The sequence below is a fragment of the Erithacus rubecula genome (genome assembly GCF_903797595.1).
Source record: "Erithacus rubecula genome assembly, chromosome: 4".
Lineage (NCBI taxonomy): Eukaryota > Metazoa > Chordata > Aves > Passeriformes > Muscicapidae > Erithacus > Erithacus rubecula.
In genome coordinates this window covers 14,704,426-14,723,768 of record NC_136686.1, presented here as the reverse complement: position 1 = coordinate 14,723,768, position 19,343 = coordinate 14,704,426, and the positions used below count along the sequence as shown (strand labels likewise).

Genomic DNA, 19,343 nt, shown 5'->3' with positions numbered 1-19,343 from the left:
GTCCTGTATGAAGTTAAAGGCAATTCAAGATGTGAAATTCATTTATCCAGACTGCCCTTTGCTCTTGTAGGCTCCTTGCAGCTTGCTAAGGAATTGGAAGAATTGTTCAAGTGATCACAAAAAGTATGCCCCAGTGGCATTTTCATTTAGGTACCCAGTGCATTTTCTCCTGGCTGCACATTTGGTATTGAACAAAGCAAGAAATACTTCTCTCTTGGTGTATTTTTAAAGCTATCCTTTGCAACTGATAGGCATGAAAGCACATAATAATATTTTGCTTTACACGAACTACATCATCCTGCTTGGCATAAATATTTTTTGGTGTCTTCTTTGTTTTGTGAATTAATATTGATGCTCAGTGATAGCAGTAATTGCTGAAAGATGTCCCTTTATCCATTTCCACATCAGTGACAGGGAAAACAGTCATATTCACAATATGCATGTGAGTTATCAGGCACAGTCAACATCTTTGTCAGAAATAATGAAACTGCTAGCAAGGAAAGACCATTGGCTTTCTGGCCACTCTACCACCATTTTCACTGCTTCCCTCACTGGTCTGTAACAGCACTGAGAATGAAGGCATTATACAGTAAATTACTTTGTGACCCAATTCTGCAACCAGTGAGTGTGAAAAACTCTAAAACATTTTAATGTTGTAGAGCTGCAGAACTGAGCTAAAAAAGAGCCAACAATACAAAGCTTTGTTCTCCAGCTTAGGGAGCAGAGTATTTCAAATACTTTAAAGAATGCAAAATTACAGAAGGTCTTGACACCTCTTTGCTTCAGGACAGGGCTGCTTGACAACTTAGTATCTTTTCTCACACTACTGTCTTCATAGATTTTGTTCCTGCTGTCCTTAAAGGACACTTGAAATAAATCCCCATTAATTTTTTTAATGTTTCCCAGTTATAAAATATAAGCCTGCTCTTCCTTTGCATGCTAATTAGAGAATGTGGGTCACAAGCAGTGGAATTCAAAAAGACACACTATGGACACATGGGACTGCAGGAATGAAGTAGGAATCTGTGGCAGTGGAGTGAGGAATAGAACCACTTTCTGTCCATGGCACATGACAGTTCTGGGTGACAGAATTCACCAAGGAACTCTCAGCACAGAGTGAAAAAATGAAAGCTGAGTTTCTGTGTAAGTAGCAGGTATTAACTATGGTCCCAGGCACCACTAGGGAGCCTGACTTTCTTTTCTGGAACATCAAGGACTTTAGGCTTCCTGCAAGCAGACTCACTTAAATTCTGAAGAAGCTTTAAGAGGGGAAGCTGCAGTTCCTAATCTCTTGTTATTGACTGAAAGACTGGTCTTGCGTAAGGACCTTGGAATTTTACCCTACTGGAGTTGCTTGGAGTTGGTGACAATGTTTTTGTATTTAGTCACTAAACACGGCTTAAGTAAACAATCATGAGCCTCTCCCTGAAAGCTTTTGCACTACTTAAAGCACTTGATGGTTGACTGCAGAGCAAACACTACCTGTGATTTGCTTCTTAGTCTCTATGTCCCTGGTGTGCCGCAGCAGGCGGAGCAGGAGAGGGATCCCTTTCTGCTCTGACACTTCCAGTTTGTTGTCATTGTCCTCAAACACCAAGTTTCTCAGAGCACCACATGCTGCCCGCTGAATGTCTTCATTCTGAACCTCAAGGAGCTGTAAAAGTCTGGGGATACCACCAAGTGAGAAAACCTGTGAGGAAAACAAAACACAGCAGAGAACCGTCAGATGCTGTAAATGACAAACTCCACTCTTTCTCCTGCCCCAGCAAACATTTAGTTACAGGAACTCCTTTCATTTGCTGCTATTTGAGAGACTTGAAGCATAGATCATTAATCATTTGGACATGACTATTAACTTCTGGGCTTTTGAATGACTAATACTTAAAATCCACAACTAGGGGAGGGAACATGTTTTCATAATTACTATCAGAGAATGATATTAAATCTCTTTCAGCCTTGCCACAGATTTGCACTCTCTCTGACAAGACATTTAATCTCTCTGATTTTTAGCTTGCATGTTGGTGAAAAGAATATTTGAGATTTAATTCTGGAACATTGATAAAGTGTTTTTTTTTTCCTCAGCAACCAGCCTGATGAAAAGACATTGTTCTTCCCAATGCAGTGTATTAAAACCCAATACATTATACTTAATCCTTCTTAACTGTGCCACACAGAGGAAACAGTAAAAGTGAACATCATAATGTAGAGCATTAACCATTGTTAGCCAGCTATCTTCCAAACTACTCACATTTAGCAAAGACTACTTTTCAGTGTTTAAATCTTCAGAAAATGAGTTTAAATGAATGAAGGATTTAAAAGATGTTATTTTACAGCAGCTGCATGGAAACAAATAGTTTGTTGTGGTGAAAGAGGAATCCCATATCATGAACTGGGATATGACACAGGCAAGCCTGAACTGACTCAGGAATTAATTTACTATGGAAAGTACCTTACATTAATGTATGATTGTCAACAGTCTCCGCCAGCATCTCAAAATGCCATATGGTTTTGTGGACAAACTCACCCTTGTGTAGAACCAACAGCACATGAAAGACTCAGAAATCTGATACAAGTGTCTTAAACAGTCCTGAGTCTAATGATAAAAAGAATTCAATACAACTGGCAGGTGTTGGCAATACGAAGAAATGGAATGTTAACAAAGCCTTTTGTCCTTCATGGAGTAAACTACACAGCCTGGCAGCCTCTCCTCTGATCCACCTGTACAAAAGGCACAGTTTCTTTATCCTGCTCTGCTGACCTGATTCCCCCTGAAATCACTCAGCAATCACCTGAATGCAAGCAGAATGGAATACAGGAATATGTATCATGAGGGCAGTGGTGCATAAAGCATGCTGAAGGCACATGAATCTGTTTTATTGCACTAGATCAGCCCTTTTGACACTAATGCAGTTGTTTGGTTTTTAAAAAAAATATACACAAACTTTTTGTCAGTAATTTTAAGGCATTTATAGCTCTTGTAAAAGGAGTGCTATTTCAACATAATTTGTCAAGAGTTTACACCACCTATTGACTGTGTCATTCTAAATTTTCATTAGCAGACAAAATTCACCAAAATAATGAGAAATTCACAGAAACAGAAAAACCACTAGACTCACGAACTTTCAAATATCAGGGAACAAAATAGACAAAGAATGTAGGCTGAAAGGCTAAAAAGGGAACACAAGACCATGCCAACATGAACAAGTCTGACAGGCTCCAAAGAGAAAAGCTCATTACAGGATACGTGGGACAGACAGAGAAAGAGAAGGTTGCTTCAGGCTGACTGCTCCAATCTGAACACTATTCAGCCACTTGTTTTTCTGGAAAGCTGCCTGAGAGAGGTCTGGATAATAACCTGCTTTCAAACATTCAATTCTGAAGCTCTGTCCTCAGTTTGAAGTTAAGGTTGCCATCTGTACTGTTTTTTTCTCCCAAAACTGACTCTGGCATACCCTAAAGCAAGTCAAAAGGACTGAGACATGTTTGGCTGTCACTGAACTGGACTGCATGCATTTGATTATGGAGGTGAGACTGGGATTACTGAGCATATTACAAACCAAAGCAGGTGTAATAATGTTTTTTAATTGTTAAAATAAGCAATCACCTTACACTTCAATGTACAGAACTGTTCAGCAGGAGAGACATATTTGTGTTCAGTAGTGACATTTAAAGAAAATGAAAACGAGAATATTTTTAATACAACCTTTTGAAAAACTTGTAATAGACTTTATAACTTTCTTGTAAGAGACCTGAAAATTTGGCTAATCTAAACAATTTACTAATGCATTTACATAGTTCCAGCAAGCCCTTAAGATTTTTGCTAATCCCTGTACTTTTTTAAACATTTGTGCAGTCCTAACAAACCCTGAAGCTTGGATAAGTTTGCCCTGTACTCAGAATTTTCTTTTATTGGGATATTTTTGCATGTAAGTAAAAACATGAGAGACAGAAGCATTTGTATTGACAAAAAGTTCAGACTCTATGATTTATAAAGGCTGAAATATTTAAGTTTGGTCTGAAAAAGAGCAAATGGAGTGGGTATACACAGAGTGGGTTCAAAAGAATCTGCAGCAAAACACATAAATGCATTTTAGGGAAAATATCTAACATCAGCATCCTATAAGGTTACTCAGACTGCCTTCTTTCTTTTCAGGTTGACATACAATGCCATAAAGTATGGAATCTTATTTTTTCTACCTGATTGTAACTGGCAAGAAAATAACTACTTACTTTTCTCCTGGCATCTGCTTTTTGGAAGCACTCATGCTGTATGAAAGTCACTGCAGCAAGGGTCCTGGGGGTGGACTGAATATTTTCACTCTTCAGTATGTTCACTGCACGCTCCAGTGTCATCTCCACTTCTGGACTCCTTAAAATATAGACAGAGAGATCTTGTGAAGAGAGACTGCAGAAAATTTATGAGTCTTGTAAAACTAAGATTTTTGTGTTTTTCATGTAACTTTAGCTTTTCTTAGAGGTATTTTTTTTTCCTTTCCAATATCACAATGGCTTTAAGAGATACTGATATTCGTGGAGAAGAGAAAGTGTGGTTTTGGAGAAAGTAAGTCATGCTTTAAGTTATAACAACAAAATGGAAACATCAGTAGATGTTTCTATCAATGTTTCCATCCAATGGATGAACAAAGAATGTGAAAGGAAGGATGAATACCATGAGGATGGGTGAGGATAATGAGGATCAAAAGAAGGCCACAACCATGTCAGAGTGACTCTTACTGACTGTGAAGATAACTTGATGTTTACCTCAATAATGTGATGATTGATTTTTTGTATTTTATGCCTTTCATCATATCTTAGTTCCCACACTACATCTATGCAGGACTCAGAACCTCCTATTTTCAAAAAAGGAAGTTGTTCAAAATAGATGGGCAAAGCCCTTTTTCATGTGGGAAAAAATAAAAATAAAAAATAAACTGAGTATGTAGAGATCCTGTGGTAGAGAGCTAATGTAGAGAGTATCAGAAATACATGCCACTGCTTCCCTTCCAACTTCCAGCATGTTTGCTTAAATGATGATTGTGTTAGACAACCATATAAAAAAATGGAAAGAGAGGTCACCAAACACATTTTTTTCCCCAGTACATGGAACATAAAACATTTACTGGCACAATCAGGTGCATTAGCTCTGGGACAGGTGGTTATGCTCCCTAGACTTTTTATTTACTTTTCAAATATGCAACACCCAGATTAAAAAAATGGAGAGAGGAAAACTGACAAGAATGTGAGCATTCTATTTTCTTATTTTAAATCCAGATAGTTTTGTAGTAGCAGATGTGCCACTGGCCTGATAGGGATGAGAGGGCAGTCTGTGACCCACAGTGAAGCAAGAAGTAATTGGCAATAACTCCCTACTGCACAGCTACTGGAATCAGAATGATTTACTTGATAATTATCTCAGTAAATAAATCTGCAGTTAAGACATTTTAACCCAAATTAAAACCAGTACCTGGGAAATACATTAACTAAAACTGAAACTTTAATTTTCTTCTTGAAACTAAGCAGAAATACTAAACAGTAACAATGCTCAGAAAAGTGGAATATAGAAAATTAGCCAGATCATATTTCTTTTTACTCTGTAGAGGGACTGAAAATCAGGCTCTCCAAACTTTGGTTGTAATTACATTTCTTAAATCAGCAAAGGTTTTGAGACCATGTTATAAACGTGTACAGGTGACCATGTCTACCCATTTGACACAGCAATTATTTTGGAGCATTTTGACTAAATTCAGTCACCTTCTGTGAGCAGCAGACATCTCTGATGTACTAAATTGTGGCATTTCACTGACCAGCAGCTGAAGAGGACTATAACCACAGGCTTCCCAAGGTCAAGGTTGATGCATGAGCTGATCCCTCAGGGCACACCACAGAATTTATGTGGGAACTCAACCTCAGGATGCCAAGGGTATCCCAGAGGAGTAAAGTCCATCAGGAGCCACTGCCGGGCTAAGATGGACACACTGACAGGCAGACAGTGCATTTCTAGGTGTTGGGGCACAGCTGTTCCCTGAAACTGACAGCAGCTCCCCAGTCACATTGTTATCCCTCCGTGCAGCAGGCAGAGGATTTCTCTCCTGGTGTGCACTGCCATACTTTGATTGCTCTCCATTGGATAAAAACAACATTGCCTAATGTGTTATCTGGCAGCAATAAGGGATGCAATGCTATCTGTGCCCTCAATGGTATTCATAAAGCTGCAGCACCCTAACTCTTGTCAAAATAGAATTTGATGCAAAGATTCCGTTCCCACCCTCGAAGTATTTACAGGCAAACTTAATTAGCTCTGAGGCTGACTGGCACACGAAGTGACACCAAACAAATGGCCAGCTAGGCAAAGGTGGTAAAACAGAACAATGACTTGACAGATTCTGACTTCATCTTAACTGCCAAAATACACCAGTTTTGAGACAAATACATACATAATCATTTTGTGGCAGCTCTCAGAACATTTAGAGGTCAGATTCTGCAAGCAGCTATTTCTCACACAGCTTCAGGTTGAGTTTCTCTCTTTTCTAAGCTCTTAATCATAAGGATGCTCTTAACTAATTCACTTCACCAGAAGATACAGAGATAGCATCTCTGTACTCTGATTTTTTCTACTTTGCTTTCACAGCATGAGCTAATTCTTTTACAGGAAGTATGAAAATGCTTTTAGATATATTTCAAATGCTGTACACAACTGGTCCACTTCTTCTCTTTGACCTTACACAACTATTTTACGTTCTCTTAATTCACTTGGAAAGACAAATTGTGACCTACATAAAAAAAAAAAAAAAAAAAAAAAAAAAAAACAAATTTCTGGAAAGATTAAATTACTCCAAAAACAACCTTATATTTCTTTTCCCCCCCTTTACATTGCTAAGGGAACAACAAGTAAGGTAGCAATATGCCAGATAAATGCAATCCTAAATGAAGAGAATGAGAAATAACAAGTCATCTGAGACTATTTACAAACTCATTGAACTGAGAAAACTTTCAGCACTGAAAACACTGAACCTAAAACCTGGCACTTAAAAAATTATGCCATCACAAGGATTTCCAATAAATCACAAATCTTCCATCTGAGTTAACATGGTCACTTGCAATCGAGGCACTTGTACAGTGATTCAAGACTGATTTTTACATCTGCAGGTATTATCATACTTTGGCTGATGTCTGTACAGACAGACAACCAGACTCCTGCACCTGCAAAAGAAAAGCTAAAATTGCTCCTACATGTAATTCAAGATAAAATTTGTTGGTTGTGGCTCAGAAACGAATTCAAGAATGCACCAAAATTTAAGCAGATCATTAAATCAATGGGATAGATGTTTGTAAATTGTCTTACTGAAAAACAAAGTCCTCCCTACTGAAAAACAAAACCAATTTTCAGTATTAATAGTCCAAAATCTTTAGCTGTTGTGAGTTTTCAGCTGGTCTTTTTTGACTTACCAGCTTCAAAGTCTGAATACTTAAAAACCAACATAATTAATGTCAGATCTCTTAAGTCCTGCCTCACCCAGAGATGAAAATTTCAACCCACACCAGAAGTGAGCATAATACCATATATGTTTCCAAATATAATCATAACACACGACAAGTAGTTGGCAACAAAAAATATCTAATCTGCTCATAGCAGTGACATCAGGCAATGCCTTTTCTCACACAGTAAGAAACTCCAAAAAAGAAGAAAGATAGGTCTTTGGAAAAATGAACTTAACAGCTACACAGTTATGGGGAAAAAAGCCATTCTTAATAACACTGTTGTAAATTACACTATGTTTAACTTAAACAGAAATTTTAGGATCCTATATTTGAATTATGATACAACAAAAACCAGAATAAATATGCAAGTAACTAACTCTTGTATACAAAATTACTTGTTCTGTCCACTGAAACATAATAACTCTGGAAACATTCAGAATTGTTCTAAAATGAAAATATATTCACTCCTGAGGGGCAATTCAGAAATAATAAAATTTCTCTTTTGAAAATGCAACAGATTTTAAACATTCTGTAATCTTTTCTGGGAAGGAATTTTTGGTGGAGGAAGTAATTTTGGGAAAAAACCCAAACAACCTTTTCCAGTACTTTAAACAATTTTCATGAAGTTGGGGGGCAGATTTGAGAGTTTTTGGCATGAAGTTTCAAATTAAAATAACTCCCTCAGAGGATGTAGGATCTCATGGTAATGAGAAGGTCTGGGGTCTTGGGATTCAAAACAGTTTGTATTTGTTCTAGGGATTGATGGTGCTACAGAACTAAGAGAAATTTCTGCCTTTTACCTGAAGTTTTTATAAACTAAGAGGTGTCCTTGAAACCATGAAGGATTTTTTTAATTGGAAATTATCAATCTGCCAAAAGCTGTTTTACTGGTACATTTCTGGCCTGTTCTTGTGAGAACCAGTGCTGATATCATATGGGCTCTTGTACGCATAAAATTTGCCAATACAATTTTGTGTATTATGACTTAGGTTGCAAATTACTCAGTGACTACATGTCTCCTGATAAAATCAACTCTTGGAAAAAGAGGGTGCCAAATTTCAGCATGAGATGTAGACCCTGAACTGTACATGCACACACATTTTTTTCTCCCCTCTCCTCTGTTCCGCTGGATGTGGATTTTTAAAAGCCAATCTACTTTCTACCTCCTCTGCAATGATATTTCACACTGGCTGCTGAACCACAAGCTATTTATATATATATTTATGTAAGTTTACTTTCTAACAAACGTGTTCCTGTCAGCTGAGACAGCCCAGAAACAAAGCAGGTCCTGCAGTGTGCTTACCCGAGCTGAGATCCATTGAGGGTCACTTGCTCGCTCTGCAGGAAACCATTTCTCCCCGCTGCGGCCACAGCAGCTGTCACTGGCATCCTCTTCCCATCCATTTCTGCAGTGACACTGGCTGTGGAAGCTGGCTGGGAAACCTCCCTCCTGCTCTGTGTGTTTCTGAAGGCGGTTTGGTAGAAGCTGGACCTCACAGATTGCCTGTTCTGAGACAAACAGGACGTGGTCGGGGACCTCACCTGTCCCACGGCGCTCTCCGATGCCAGGTAGTTTTCCTTCTCCAGCAGGTTGGTCATGCTGCGGCTGTTGCCAGGCTGGTGGCACAGAAGGACAGCGGGGCTGGGGTAGGCACCCTCAAAGACAGCATCACTGACAGTCCCCAGGCGGGACTGCCTCTTGAAGGAGCGTCCCCTGTGCAGCGAGTCGCGCAGGCTGTAACCAGCAATCTCAGAGCGGGCATACCTCGGCGGCACGGTCCCGCTGGGCCGCAGGCTGTCCCCGTGCTGCATGGAGAAGCCAGCGGAAATCCCTCTGCCATAGTGAAAATCGTTGGAAGTGTATGCCAATCTTTCTGGGTTTCGCTGGGGTGAAATCTCCAGTCTCTTCAGAGGCTGCCTTTGAGCCCTCTCTTCCATCGTCCTGTAAGCAATCCTTGTCCCCCAGCCATTTGTGTAAGAAGATGGGGAAGCAACCTGCTCCAGGGGGCACGAAACAACAGGAGCCACAGTAAGGTCACAGCACTTGGGATTAGCAGTAAAGAAAACAAACCAAACAAAGACAAAAATTCTACAGTCTGCTCTCAGAAATCCAAAAAACCCTATGAACATCACCAAAGGTGTGCAAGTGGGACTCTGCCACACTTCTTTGTACTTCCCTCAAGAAGGCAGGAAGAACTACAGACTAAATATCAGGAGACAAAGTCTAAGCATCCAGTCTTCTGTCATGAACTCAAAATAGTTGCATAAGTCAATTATGCCAGGTAACGAACAGATTGATTATTGATGGGGATTTTTCCGTTGAAACTCCTTGGGGATTAACACCAACATCTGCTACTAAAACTAAATTCAAGGCTGTCTAATAGACATAAGAAAATTAATCAATCAGATATAAAAAATATTGTACTGAAGTGTCTACATATTGATAATAACCTTATTAATATAAACTTATTTAGCATAGTGTTCATTTGTGGTAGGAGCTAGTAAAAAGAGATAGTCCCTGTTTGTCTAGCTTCTTAAAAATTAAGGAGATTATATAACATTCCAGGAAAATTAAAATGACCATTTCACCATCTCAATGACTTCCCTAATTTTACAGTTGCAATTTTAGACTATTTGTTCTTCCTTTACGTAATGGTGACAGACTGCACTGGATCACTGTCTTGCTTTACAATTTTCTCTATCCTAAACACTGCTGTCAACTTTTCTTTGTAGTATGCATCTTCAAGATTCTTACTTTTAGGTACCATTGAAGTCTCTTGATTCTCATACTTTTTTCTTGTACTCTGTATTGGACTCCATATTCCATTCAAAGCCTTCCAGAACTAAATCAACTTGGGACACTTTCAAGGACACTAGCCTTGAAATAGAGGAGTCATGGACCAATTTTTTAAAAAGTCAGTAAGTATAGGGGCCATACAACCATAAACAAAAGCTCTGTATTTTCCATTTCCACATTGTGTTAAAATTTAGACATATTAAAGGCATTTTTAAGGTAAATGGAGAAGTTTACACAAGCTTTTAATTGAAGAAACAGGGTTTATCAGATAGATGCCAGATTGAATTCCCTTAAATTCCCTGTTGAGGAGATCCTGAGTGTGACAGTTGACTCACAAAAGAGAGTAAAGGTTATAGAAACTAGCAGGCTCAGGCAAAGATCATTGGATATATCTCTTTGCTCTACAGAATTATGCAAGGATATCTTTAGATGTTGCTTGGGAATAACATTAAAAAAAGTTTTCTTGAAGAACTAGATCTTGTGGCTTTTCCCAGGTTTAACACTTTTTTCACTTTTCTCCCCACCCCCTGCCGGTAAAGTGTTTTAAATGTTTTCTTGTGTTTCTATGTCACCTTCAGTTTTCCTCTTGCTGCTCTCCTTTGCAAGGAATGAATTCAGGTCAAATATTATGGACTGCAGGACAGGTGAGAATAGAGAATGTGAGGCCAGAGAATGAAATGTGTTTAGGTAAATGCTTCTGTCTATCCCTATACAGAGTCAGAGCTGCTTCACTGACTGTTTAAAAGCTGGCCTATTACTTTCAAAGACAAAAATCCATTCTTGAGAAATCTAGAATTAGGAAGGAATTGTCCCCTTCATACACAGTCATTTAGTAAATCAATGTTTCTGTTCTCAAGCCAAAATCCTTTCAGTGTACTAAATTGATCATGCAGGGGTATTGCTATTGAACACTGTTGATTTCCCAGTCACTCCTTCAAATAGGTTCAAAACCAGTTATGAGCTGTGTCAAAAACTCTGCAGAAAACCAATTATTTATCTCAGCATTCAGGCCATGACCCCAAGAAAAGCTGGTCAAAATAACAAGAGAATTTATGATTAGATGGTTTAGAGATATCATTGTACTGCAAGGACTGTACAGCTGGAATTCTTGTTATGATAAAACAGTTACAACAGGAGTATTTTAAATGATAAGGAACCATTCTACCTTGTGTAAACGAGAGTATTTGTGAAACTAAAGCAATCTGTTTTCCTTTGCTTTTGGATGCTTAATTCTGTTTGCCTGGGCAGCATGGCCTCTGGCCACCCTGAGCTACAGATATGCTGACTGAGCTGCTATCTGGTGGGAGGGATGAAGATGTGATTTGTCACAGCCTTTGCATTAGTGGAGTGTAATATGATTTTTCTCATATTCTCACAAACCCAACAGGACTGCAAACAGCCCATCTGTAAGACTGACTAGAATTTGGCTACTGGGCCCTGAAGTCATTGCAAGGGAGAACATTAAAGAGATTTCATTGTAAAACCCTCACTTTCTAAAAATCAGGTTTTAAGAAGAAAACAAACAAGCAAACACCATCTAAATGCTATTATTTGTGGCAACAAAATGAATAAACTATGTGTGTGATACTATCTTTATTTCTACTCATTGTCTTCCTTTCCTCACCTGGTTTGCCTGGTAATATGAGAAACCATAGGGAGACCTTGGTGCAAAATCATTCTCAGTGATCCCCATGTTATAGACACGCTCTGGTACACTGGATGCACGGTGCAGGCTGCCTGGAACCAAAGACTGGTATTAGAAAGATCTTAACAAAACATGGCATTGTTATAGAGGATGATACACAGTACTAGTGAAAGGTGGCAATCAGCACTGACATTTTTATAAGCTGGAAATTGAACAGGAAAATGATGGAGAAAATATTTGCATCTTCCTGAGGATACAAGCCTTTTTTTTCAGTTCCCCATATACTTTTCTTAAGAGTTATTTTTGCTTTTAGGAGTCTAGTGACTTGTGCAGCTATGAAAAATGTTTTAGCAAAGAAAGCTGATTTTTTAATTATCCCAGATAATGAGCTGATTACGTTCTGAGAAGCAATATCATTGAACTAAGAATACTTATTTTTCACTGTAATCACTTTGAATGTACATGCAAATATATAAATGCATGGTTTACACTGACTATGACATGCAAAGTACACAAGAGATAAAAATATTGCAGCTGTAGATTGGAGCTGAGTTGATGTCTTTATCTGATACTGTGCACCCTAGAGATGAAGATTTCATCATGTGAAGTTGCAAACAAACAGCACACACTGAGTGTAGACTCTCATTTCACAGCTGCCTACCTCAACTGCTGCTGTTTCTTCTCCCTCAAGTGCTAATTTAATGACAATGTACTGGAACAAAAAATGCTTCACTAATCTCAATGGTCTACCCAAACAGCCCAAAGAGTCTGTGAATAAACTCTAGGGCTCATGGTGCTGCAAAGTTGAGTTGTCCAGTGACACTTCAAATCTGCACACCTGAAAGGTTCACTAATCCTACCAATAATGTCAAAGATCCACAGTTTATCTTCTCTGTTTCTTTTTTTTCCATGACTCAGCTCTGAAAATAGAATGGCATTGGGATTATTTCTTCCATTAAATGTCCAAACAGGCCAACAAAACCTTCAGGCTGTTCCTTTTTTGCACTGACAGAATGCATTTTCAGAGTGAGTGCTTCTATTAATGAAACTTTTAAAAGCAACAGATACTAATGAAATAATTATTTATGAGACTCCCATGTCACTATGAGAATCTGCACATTGGAATATAGTTAACACAGGTTTAAAGAGGTGAAATAGAAGTTGAAAGCAAGACCTCAAATCAGTGATAAATGGGCCTACTAGCCTGAACAGGTAAGAGTCAACAAAGAAGTTAACTAGCCATCAGTTTTCAAAAGAGCAAATATTACCTGATATACTAAAGAGAAGAAATCTAGAGAACCCACCACTGACTTGCCCAAACTGCTGACGACCAGATTTGTGTATCTGATAATACAGTAAAATACAAAACTATATAATGGCAGACTGTGATAATTTGAGGTCTAATTCAATAATAAAATGCAATTATTTTGCTTGCATAATCATACTTCCAATTCTCTCATTTTGGCAGACTTAAACATGTATGAGGTGATTTGTCAGGACACATTCACAGTAACTTTGTGTCATGAGACTGTAATGGTGCAGCTTGGTCAAACTCATGATTTGGATTGTAATAATTCTTTCCTGACATACAAGGTTACTACAGCCCAAGAGTTACCTGAGTACATGAGAACTCAAGAGTTACCTGAGTACATGAGAAGGCAAGAGGAAATTGTTCTCTTATCCTGCAAAAAATTCCTGGAAATGTGCACCAACATCTCAAATCTACAAATTTATATGGATGTCTCATTTTTGTCATGTAGTTCACATAGCAACATACTATTTCGGGTTCCCAGTAAGAGTCCATCTCAGCTAAGTACTGGCTTTTTAAAGATTCACTTTCTTCATGGCTGCACATTAAAGGACTATAATACAATACACCTTGAAATATAAATACCCATAAATTTCTGTTTCTTTACAGTTTACAATTAAAAAAAAATACAAAAAAGAAGATAAGTAAAAAATAACAAGGCCATACATTAACAGGTTGAGGATAAAATATATATCTAACAGTTCCCCTCTTGCAAAAAAAGAAAATACAGTCAAAGATTGTACCATGAAGTTATTTTTCAAGCAGTCCCCATATTTTCACTTTCAGTCTCCCTGTGAAATTATCCATTAGTAATTTTTTTCCCTTTCAGAGACAAACACAGTATATGTCAACCTATGGAATTTCACTTTGAAGTTATCTCTTGCTTGCTCTTATCACATCGGTAAATTATTTTGCTGACCTTCTACCTGTAGATTTATTAGGCAGACATAAAAGGCATGCTGTGTGCTGTGTGCTGCTTACTTGTGCCAAAAGTCAGTGCAGTAAAGGAAAAAGTGGGGACTGAAATGCTGTTCCTTTCCAAGAGTTATGAGATGCAGGATAGGTGACCTGACCAGAACACGCCTGTGCCGGCGAGGCTTCCTGCAGTTTATTTTCACTGTACTACAAAAACTTTACACACCCACTGCACTGTTCTGTTGTTTGATTCTAAAAAGTTATTCATTATAATTTTTAAAATTTATATTGTGTTCTCGTTTACTGCTAGGATTAATACTGTTAGAACTAATATAAATTGTTAGGACTAACACTATTAGGAGAATTGCACTGTGATTCTCAGTGTTTAAAGTCTCACAAAAACTCCTCAGGAAACAAGCATGATTCAGTTACTCATCCACAGGGGACAAACACCATTCGAGAGGCCATAGGACACCACACTTGATTTCCAGCAGCCAATCAGGAAAAAATGGGTTTGCTGCAGGCCCTGCATCATGTCTGTCATCCCATAAGGGTATTTTGGACAACTCAGGCATCTCAGACAGCACCAGACACCCATGTGTGGGCAATTGAGTGGAACTGCTTATCAGTTGCCTCTCCCTTGTCAATATGAACTAAACCAGCTGAGGAACACCTTGGATATGGTCACTGGAGGAGGCAAATTGAATCCCTCTGCTCTTCTCCATGCCTAAAATAAAAGCTGCGCACAAGTAACCTGGTATTGCAACAGTTACAAGAAAATTCTGAGACCGGCAAAAATAATTACAGATTACTGTACAGATGACTGAGTGGAAATCCCATCGGTCTCCACAGAGGCTCTTCTCAAGGCCCCTTTGTTCCCCGGGAGGTGACAAGCCCTCCACCTCCCAAGGCTTGGAAATGTCTCCCAGCAATCACTGCTTATGGCTGCACACAGACCAACCTAATGTTTGCTTTGCTTTCAAAAACAACAAGAGGCACCTCCAAGATATCTGGTAGATGAAAAAGACTATAATCTCCACTAGGAAGCTGAGTGTATTAAATCCCCCTTAAATAACATGTACAGTTGTAACTCTCCATTCTGAGTCTTCTTCAGCACTTTTGTATTCGAATAGATACCACGAAAGCCAAATGTTGGCTTTGAACCTCTCAGTGCAGCCGTCAGGGCAGCTGTACCTGCACATACCAGTGTGACAGGAGCTGAGGGACTGTCACACACTCAGCGTACCCCCCTGCCTAGTGCTCATTGTCCACTCCTGTCAGGGCACTGGGTGGTCACCTCCCCACGGGACTGCTCAGCACTCCTGGACTGGCACCCTTTCATCCTTGTCTGTACTTCAGCACTTGGGATGGACTGAGATGATGACATTTAATATTGGCATATCAGAACCATCACTGAATCCCTTCATCTTGAGATCAAAGAGCCTTCCTTTTGATTGTGCTCCTTCATCACTCTGCCAGCACATGCCTGGTCCCAGAGGAGCTTTTCTAACAGTTTGTGTTGGTTAGGACATTTACACAAGGGTTCAAATTTAAGAAAAAGATTTCTTCTGGCTCAGGAAACAAAGACAAGGAATGTAACAAAACCAACATAAATTGAAAGTTAACATGGATATTTTTTCTACTTCCTTATCCCAGAAAGTAAGAACCAGAAAATTACTATGTAAGAGTTAACATGCCAGCATTTCGCAAAATAGAAAGCTAAGGACAGAAAAGTGCCCTGAGTCCCTAAAAGCAATTGCAAAAACAAAATACTAAGAATTTTAAAAATTAATAAATATGATTTCCACCCTCTTATATCTGATGCTGTTTATTTGGAAATCACACAGGATTGAATTCTGCTTTTATTTTTTCATTGTTTGTTTGTTTGTTTTTGTTAAACACACTGTGTTTACAGAGCTTGTTATAAAAACAATCAGTACACAGCCAGCAGTTCACTAGGCCATTTGGTTTTGAATGATACATTAATCAATCCTGGCCCTGATTTTACAGTGAGGATCTGATAAGGATGCCTTGAAAAGCCAATCAAAATCCAAAAGAAACAAGATCAGAGGCAAGTGGACTTATACACAGAATTAAATTTAAAATATTCCTAAAATGTACATAAAATTAAAACAGCATGTGTGACAAAACACCAGTTATTAAAGTCTGTGATTCCAAATGCCACTTTTACTTTGATAAGGTGGAACTACCTACCATTGTATTTCCATCCTTAAATAGCGTCCAGAAATTTGATATGACTGCTTTGGTTGTAGTAAACTTTTAGAGGGCAGTCCAGTCTTTAATTTATAAAGGCTCAGCAGTGAATAAACTGGACAAGTTGCAGCTGTTGTTGAACTTCTTGAAAAGCTATTAACAATGCTTAACAACATTTTGAGAAGAGCTGAGGACATATGTAACTTCAATCTTTTGGCAGCAGGTGGAATCCTCAAATCTAAAGATTACTGAATTTCTATTATCAGAAAGAAACATACCTTCCAAAAGGGCATGAAACAAGAAACAGTATGGAGGTAGGAGGAAAAAAATAAGTTTTTCCATATAAAAGTAGTGCTGAAGGCTAAGCAGACACCTCTAATTTGAAACTCTAAGGACAAATTATGCTGGCTGACAAACTGCTTCTTGTGGCTTCAAAGCTTCCAGCAGCCAGCAGAAAATGTGTGTGCAGTGATGACACTGGGCAAGACCTTTCCTAGCACTGATTTTTCACACCCAGTGGTTATGTGCTTGACTAATTTTAGGCATGCATGTGAACACTGTGGCTAGGTATGCACTAAGTACCTTGCTGAGCAGAGCCTGAAATACTCCTGTAGACAAGACAGTTATGTCACAGGGCTGTTCCCCCTAAATCCTGTAATCCTCCCCTGCAACTGCAAACAATGCCTTGATGAACATAGTCAGAAAAAGGCTATACTGCACAGAAAGGGCTGCTTTTGCATGTAAAAGAGGGCATATTTTTTAAAACTTCCCTACATATCAGAATTCAAATGTTTCTTAAAGCATGGTCCAGTTTTGAGCAAGTCTATATAGAAAGCACATTGGGACACACATGCAAATATGTGTATATTTTTTAGGAAAGTGAACATGGTAAGTGCAAGATTGGCTATGATTCACATTATATATATTTAATATATAGACAAATATACTCGTATTATACATATTTATAAGTTCAGGGAAAGCATTTCAGTTTTAATTATTTTTTTCTGAGTTTTGAAGTGGGACTAAAAATTGTACAGCAACTTGCCCATAAAAAATATGTTTGAAAGAAGAAAATTAATTTTTTGCATGAACAAGATGTTATAGACATGTCATTTTCCACTCCTCATCCTGAAGTTTAAAAGTTTTGGTGTCTCAGAAATGCAAGGGCATCAAATACCTGACCTTTAGAGAAACAAAGCAAACCAAGATAACTCTCCCCAAATACATTAGATCAGTTAATGTATCCCAGAGAAGCCAGGACAACTTGACAGCACGGGAAGCGAGTTTTCATAGTGTTTCATGCATGGTTTAGAGACATGAGCTCAGGTTCATAACACCATATCATTTATAAGTTACTGCTTAAAAAGCACTTTGCAGGCTTTCTGCTGAGAGAAGAAGAAATTACACTACTCTGAAGGAGTTTAGATTTAGTTTAGTATTTAAATGACAGCAGCCAAAGTAAGGACTTGCATGTTTTTCTGCACATTGTACACCCATTTATGCGATTTGTACAAGCAGAATATGTCCATTTTTGCCATGAGCTGTTTTTTTAAATAGAGGCCAGACAAAGAACAAGAAAATATTTGTCTGCCTGACTGTTAAGATAGATAAGTGAAGTATGGTTATAAAGACTTTTGTCTCACAGCTTTTAGCAAATGAAAGGTGACAGCTTCAAGGGCAAAGGAGCAACAGGGCATGTAGCCTGAAAGTCAGTTCTATCTTCCCATTAAAAAACAAAATTAAAGTTTGTGGTATATAAAGTTACCATGAATAGTTAAGACTAAACCCCTGGAGCATCTTGCCTTTAACCCTCAGCACCTGGCAGTCACCTGTGGGTGCCTGATGTGGCTGGGCTCTGCCTGGGGCATAAGGTGTGGCTGCAGATTTCCTGACGGCTCCGGCCTCCTGGCTACAAGATCTTGAAAGCGAGGAATGACAGACGTCAATTTGTATCACTCAAGTCAAAGCACTGGGTAATAATGACTGCGTTATTCTGTGCTTCCCATCCGTGCCTTTCCTAGAGTTACTTTTCCAAACTTTTAGTTTTTTTTTTTTTTTTTTAATTTTTTTTTTTTTTTTGGTGGGTGTGGGTGTGTGGGGGGTCTTTTGTTTGTTTGTGGGTTTTGGGGTTTTTTTTTGGTTTTTTTTTTTGTTTTTTTCGCCACGGTTAAACAAGGCAAAACTTTTCCTACGATTCTTCCCATTTCACTTCGCAAACAGAAGAAGTGGGTAAGGCTAAAGGCATTCAAATAAGCACACGAAGCGGTTGCTGGACAAGGAGAATTTCGGCTCGGCTCCCCTCTCGGGCAGCGGAGAGCCTGGAGCAGCCCCGCACACACCGAGCTACGGCCGAGGCTGGAAGGGAGAAACTTCTGACTCGCGGGGGTGGGAAAAGAGTAAAAGGGGAGGCGACAGAGGCACGATTTTCTGCCCGAGCGGTCCGCAGGGCCGGGAAGCCTCGGACTCGGGGCCAGCCGTGTCCCGGTCCCTCCGTGCTGCCGCCGGCACCGGGGAACATCGAGGGGCGGGGCGGGCACTCACCATTGTACAGCGAGCCTCGGCTCTTCCTGGCCAGCGTCTGCTGGACCTGCCGGTGGATCCGCAGCGCCTTCTCCTCCCCTGCGCGGTCTCCCGAGAGCTTGAGCCGGTCCTCGGAGGGCAGCGCTAGGCTGGAGCTGTCCAGCTCGCCCAGGATCTGCTGGCCCAGCACGGTGCGGATGTAGCCCTGCTCGGGCCCGCGGACAGCCATGGGCACGGCCGGGCTGGGCTCAGCTCCGCAGACCTGTTGCGCCTCCGCCGCTTCCCCAGCGCCGGGGCCGAGCCGCGCCCCGCCCGCCGCACAGGTGCCAGGCACGGCCCCGGCCCGCCCCGCCCCGGCACGGCACAGCACGGCCCTCCCCGGCCCGGCCCAGCCCGGCCCAGCCCAGCCCAGCCCTCCCCAGCCCTCCCCAGCGGGGAGCGGTCGCCTCCGGGAGCCGCCGCCT

General features: G+C 39.9%; 1 protein-coding gene and 1 pseudogene across 2 annotated transcripts in view; both read right to left on the bottom strand.

The window, feature by feature from the left end:
• Window positions 1-19,198, bottom strand: part of PKP2 (plakophilin 2) — a 36,521-nt gene extending 17,323 nt beyond the window's left edge. Inside the window, exons 1-5 of the mRNA XM_079303433.1 lie at window positions 18,901-19,198; window positions 11,901-12,013; window positions 8,783-9,474; window positions 4,231-4,369; window positions 1,483-1,690 (exon numbers count right to left, since the gene is read on the bottom strand). Of these exons, the coding sequence (XP_079159559.1) occupies window positions 1,483-1,690; window positions 4,231-4,369; window positions 8,783-9,474; window positions 11,901-12,013; window positions 18,901-19,108 (1,360 nt within the window). The 5' untranslated portion in view covers window positions 19,109-19,198. The remainder of the gene's footprint in view (window positions 1-1,482; window positions 1,691-4,230; window positions 4,370-8,782; window positions 9,475-11,900; window positions 12,014-18,900) is intronic.
• The window catches only part of LOC306800781 (ankyrin repeat domain-containing protein 26-like), a 397,491-nt pseudogene that overhangs the window by 130,450 nt on the left and 247,698 nt on the right, over window positions 1-19,343 (bottom strand). The window lies entirely within an intron of this gene.